Consider the following 5,851-nt stretch of genomic DNA (forward strand, 5'->3'; position numbering starts at 1 on the left):
CATGTAAATTCCATGTGGTTTGAGAATTTACGTCTAACAAATAAGTCTCTCTGTTAGTCAAAATTCACTGAATTTACTGATATTGATAGAAAAATTGGATGAAAGTTAATTTTTACCCTCGATTGATTTATTACTGCTTTATTATAGATCAAACAATTTCTTTGAACTAAACAACCCTTATAACGATGAACATATACCTAATCACATACATTAACGCGTGAAAACATATGAGGGTAATTTGATTAAAAAAAATTTATTTAACCTGCAATAAGTCAGTACTAAGTCAATCCAAGGTAAATATAAATTTTTTATTTTATTTTATTTTTTGTTAATATCAAGAAATTCAATAAATTTTGATTAATAAAAGGACTAATTGATAAGATGGAAATAAACATCACAAATGCTAAATGTAATTTTTCAACCACAAAAAATTTACGTGTGATTACACCAAATCTCGTGAAAGGAGAATGCAATTATCTTGTTTTAAACATGCATGAAAAGTCAATTCTTGGAGACGTTGAACAACCCAACACCCACCCCGTTGATTAAAACTTGAACAGTAGTTAATATAGACATTTATTACTAATTAATTAAATAATAATAATACATCAAAAGTCAATTAGCGCACAATTAGTTCAATATTAATTGCATGCATTAATTAAGATTGGATTTCAAATATTTCTCGTAATCCTAAAATTTCAACATTATGTTTTTTGAAATTTTAACATAGTTAGTTAGGGAAACTTTTAAGGGTTTAATGCAATTTAAATCATGTGATATTACAAACGATCAAATTATCTTTCTATAGAAAAAAATAGCAATTTACTTAATTTTTTATATTTTTAAAATAAAATAATTTAACCCCTTATCTAAAAAATATAGAGAGGTAAATTATATTATTTTAACAAATTCGAAGAAATAAATTAATTTTATAAGAGATTAATTTAATTATTCATCTGCAATATTTCAGAAGATTGCTTACATTTTTTCGAGACGATGGAAAAATAATAATAGACAAGGTAATGAGTGAGGACCATTCACATGCAATAATATCTCACCTCAATTTTGGGACTTAATCATAAAAATATGGACAAAAGTTTAGGCTACACTTTGATGATACTCTCTTTCACGCAAAAACGCATTTCTGGGGCTAAGCCTTTGTTTGTTCTCACCCACAAAATTCTAACTAACGTTTTCTTTTAACATCATAATCGGAAAATTGCAGGTTTAGTCCTATTAAATAACGGTTTGACATTTTTAGTCTCTAGATTTACGATATTTAATTCTATGCTTTATGAAATATCAAAATAATTTTAAAATTGAGAAAATTAGATACATTTAGTTTTATATTTTATGAAATTATCAAAATTAAGAAAAATCTCGATAGAATTAATTCTATGCTTTGTAAAATTTTCAAAATGGTCCCAAAAAAAAAATTAATATATTTTATCTCATGTCTAAACTTTCGTCAAAAAATATACACCAAAACACATGCAATGCGATTGTTCATTAGTCGGAGGAATGTGAAATTAAAAATAGTTTAAAAAAAATGTATATGACAATTAGGGACTTCATATTTATAGGGATGAGATCGAATTGTACTATCATGATCATACTATGATCGAGATCCTCTATGGAGATCAAATATATTATCGGATCATATAGTGTGAATTTGGTCATTTAAACGATATTTGGTGGTTGAATTATTATTATTTTTTTCAAAATTTAGATGTGAATCTCATATCAAAACGTCGACTTAAAAAATACTTTCTAGAAAATAGAAGCTCAATGAAATACTAAAGTTATTGTCAAAATTTCCTTAATTAATTCTCGGAAATCATAGAGCATAGGGTATTATTATCGGGATAATTACATCTATTCTTCCCGACTTGTGGTCTATTTACACCGACAATTTCTGTCTTTTGAAAAATTATACATACACCCATCAGAATTGTCCATATTTTTTACACAAACCACTCATATTTTTTGAGCAATTACGCGTACGGTCTTAAAAAACGAACATCATTACACAAATTAATGCTCCTTAATTTTTGACTGTCATAAATAACTTTTATGATAACATAAAATATATGAATAATTTGTATAAACAAAACGTACATAAAAAAGGTGAAATGTAATTATCTATAATGTGTTGTGGATCATAATGACATGTGGTTCTTCGAGGTGGTGACAAGAAATGTCGCAGTCAGAGTTTATGACAAGTCTTATGAGTTTTGGCAGCCACATCATCTTCATTTGACCTATTACCAAAATGTTAGAACAATACAAAAGTGCTCATAATTTTTTTTCTCAATTTTCGTAATCTCCCAATTTCATTTTCACCTTCCGGTAAGGAGACAGGTAGCCACTAGAGAGGAACCAGCCTGCCCCATCACAAACACTAGAGTATTTTGTGCAGGACAAGAATTAATTGTAATAATTAATAATAAATAATTATTAACTACGATCAGTAATTTTTCTTAAAATGGTTAAAATATTTACCTTAATTTTATTTTTACTATGATTCTTATTTATGACAAATAATAGTAAAAACTCGATTTTATTTATTCATGATTACTAATAATTATTTGCAAACAAAATACCTTGATTAAAAAGAAATACAAAATTTAATGGGTAGAATCCAGATCTTAAATCTAATCAACATTCTAACGGCTAGGATAAAAGCACGTAGATACATAAATATTTATTGAGTATGAATTTGGATAGAATGAAACTCGCACTTTGCCAAACTTAAAAGTTGCACGATGCCATCTTATTTGTCGCTATTTAATTTGATGCCAAATTTTTGGTGTGAGTTTGGTGGCTTTAATTAATGTAAGAAAAACTATTACATGACATTATTATTTGAATATTTATGTATAAGGGTTTGACATCATTGAATTTTAATTAATTTATTTGGCTGCAAAATTTAAAATCCTATTTGGAAAAATGAACACATACGGAAAGATGAAAAAGTGTTTTATGTTTAAGCCAATTTTAATAGAAAATTAAATAATATTTTTTGACCCGTAACTTAGAATAATTTATGTAAAAAATTATATTTTTGAGGCCATAAACACCTTTGTGTTAGATATTTAATGTAGGGTTGACTATAAATTGTGTACTAGGAGTGGTTAACAATTGATGCATAGCGCCACCACATGAACAATCCACCAAAAATTGAATGCAACCCCATGTTACTTTAATTTCAAGTCCAAGGAATTAAGTTTGATTATTATCTAGTCAAACAAAATATCTACTTTAATTAATACTACTACCCTTATCAATATTGTTTTTCTTGAAATTGAGAATTTTTTAAGACGGACCAACGTGAAAATATCGAATAATATAATTTAATTTATATCGGTATGATATAAATCTGAATGTTATTTTAGTATGAGAAGGACGTGTTTGCCAAACAGCTTTAGTTGTAGTTTGTGGAGAGTGAAGTTAGAAAGGTGATTGGGAGCATATATTTAAAAGAAAGCAGTTTTGATTTTAGAAATAAGGTATAATGAGTTTTGAATTGTTAAAGAAAAAGGAAAATGGGGAAAGGGAAAGGTGTTAAGTATTGATTAATAGAGAGGACAAACAGCGATTAATGCATAAAATTTGAAGAAGTGATTAGCTGCATTTATGAGACCTATCAAACACCTCTCTCTCTCTCTCTCTCTCTCTCTCTCTCTTTGTATTTAGCGTCTCATTAATTCACAGCTGTCCTTTAGTGCATTTAATGCGACGCCCTCAAAACAAAATTACAAATTTAGAATCTCTCTGTAATAATTAAAAAAATTAATTACCATAAAAATATTAAAGAAATTTCCCATAAATATATATCATGTACATTAAATTCTTCATAATGGGACTTTAAATAATTATAGTAATTTTATTATTTTTGTTTTGATGTGGTGGTTGAGGTCCAATGATTAAATTCGAGTTCTATCCAATATGTGAAAATTTGATTAATATTATATGAGTTTGTAATTTATTTACAGTCATATTGATATAATAGAAAATTAGTACAATTTATTATTTATTATTATGTATATATATTCATCTATTGATTGAATCAATAATATTGTTGAAAAAAACAGTTTTATTAATTTTCATCATAATCAATTTTTTTTTTAATTTGAGGGATTCACTCGGTTCTGCGAAGAAAAGAAGAGAAGAGAGAGTATTTGTTCTTCGTGGGATGGCGGCCGACGTCAGTTCTCTCGTCAGAGTGATGGGCGGTGGTGACGCAAATGAGTCACCAGCGTCGGCGAAATCGACGGCGGCACCGATCACTAGGGACTTGCTTGGAGGGTGCTGTACCCTTGAATCCAAGGAATTGGACCTCGACCTGCAAGTCCCTTGTGGCTGGGAAAAACGCCTTGACCTAAAGGTATAATCTTTGTCTGTTGTTCTTCCCTTTTTTTTTTTTATTTAAACCAAAAACCAAAAAAGAAAACAAGTTTATATATATATATATATATATTTAATTTTCTGATTTTCTGTTTGATTCTTGATTTTCTAATAATGCACGAGCATAAAAGAGCTGATTTTTCCTTTTTTTTTTTTATATGTATAAAGATTTTCTTTCTTTTGTTTATTGCCTAATCTTATCAAGATTGCTTGTGGGCTTGTTTTTCCTGCTTCATTTTTAATTTTTATTTACTTTTTTACTATTTCTTGCTGTAATTTGGCTTTCAGCTGTATGATTAAATGTATGCGTTCTTGCCCTTTTCATGTTTGCTTTTACCTGTTCTTGTGTGGCAATTCACTCAGAATCTCAATCTCCATGTTGATGGGCATTGATGAGTTGATGAATTGCGTGCATTTATTACTGAACAGGAAGCTGTCACTGTAGCATTCATTTCAGTTGTCTGAATTAATGTTCTTTGTTCTTATTCGTGTGTTTTTGTAGTTCTCCGCTCAGGATTTCATTCACTGCTTTTTTATGAATAAAAAGCTCTACGCTGTACTGTATCCGTAGCTTTTCTGCCTTGGCTATACGCGTATAAAACCAATCCTCATGGACTTAGATTCTCTGCAGTTCAAATCATATGTTGTTGCTCTTGTTTTTAGTATCATAGTGCATGAATTCTTGGTCTCAACAACTTAGTACGTTTCCTTGGACTGTGGAAAATTCCCCTGATTCTTGTTTATAAGTCAACTCATGTTGGTTATGTGTGATTTGCAGTCAGGAAAAGTTTATCTCCAGAGATGCAACTCTACAAACTCTTCCTCTTCAACTTCAGAGACCAAGCCACGGAGCAGCAAGATCACGGCTAAGTTTCAGGACCTCAATATCCCTCCAACATCGAAGCAAACGCTGAACCTCTTCGACGAGGCTAGCTTAGACTTGAAGCTCGTTTCTTCATCGTCGGCTTCCCCTTCGTCGTCCAATTATCAGAGTGTGTGCACTCTTGACAAAGTGAAATCAGCGCTGGAGAGGGCAGAGAAAGAGACCGTTAGGAAACGATCGATATCGATGTCTAAGTCATCTTCACCCCGCTCGACTTCTTCGTCCTCGGTCAAGGACAGCGAACTCTATCAGGAAGAGAAGTCGTCGGCCTCATTTGCAGCCGGGTGCCCCGGGTGTTTGCTTTATGTGCTGATCTCAAGGAGCAATCCGAAGTGCCCTCGATGCTACAGCAACGTGCCGTTGCCTGTCGCAGCCAAGAAGCCTCGTATCGACCTTAACATATCTATTTGAAAGTTTTGGAAGAGCCCATCAAATGGTTCTAATTTTTTGTATAGATAGAAAAATAGGTCTATAAGTTGAAAGAATTGGTACATAAATGTTTTAAAGGTTTGAGCTCTCTTATTTTATTTGCAGTGGTACATCTAAGTTGAGAATCGTGAA

The 5,851-nt window shown here is 30.8% G+C and overlaps 1 protein-coding gene across 1 annotated transcript; it reads left to right on the plus strand.

Moving 5' to 3' along the window:
* LOC105168112 lies at nt 4,152-5,851 on the plus strand. Its single transcript, XM_011088058.2, has 2 exons — nt 4,152-4,387; nt 5,186-5,851. Exons 1-2 carry the CDS (start codon nt 4,196-4,198, stop codon nt 5,699-5,701), a joined length of 708 nt encoding a protein of 235 aa, XP_011086360.1. The 5' UTR covers nt 4,152-4,195; the 3' UTR covers nt 5,702-5,851.

The sequence above is a fragment of the Sesamum indicum genome, linkage group LG8 (assembly GCF_000512975.1).
Source record: "Sesamum indicum cultivar Zhongzhi No. 13 linkage group LG8, S_indicum_v1.0, whole genome shotgun sequence".
In the NCBI taxonomy this organism is placed as follows: Eukaryota; Viridiplantae; Streptophyta; class Magnoliopsida; order Lamiales; family Pedaliaceae; genus Sesamum; species Sesamum indicum.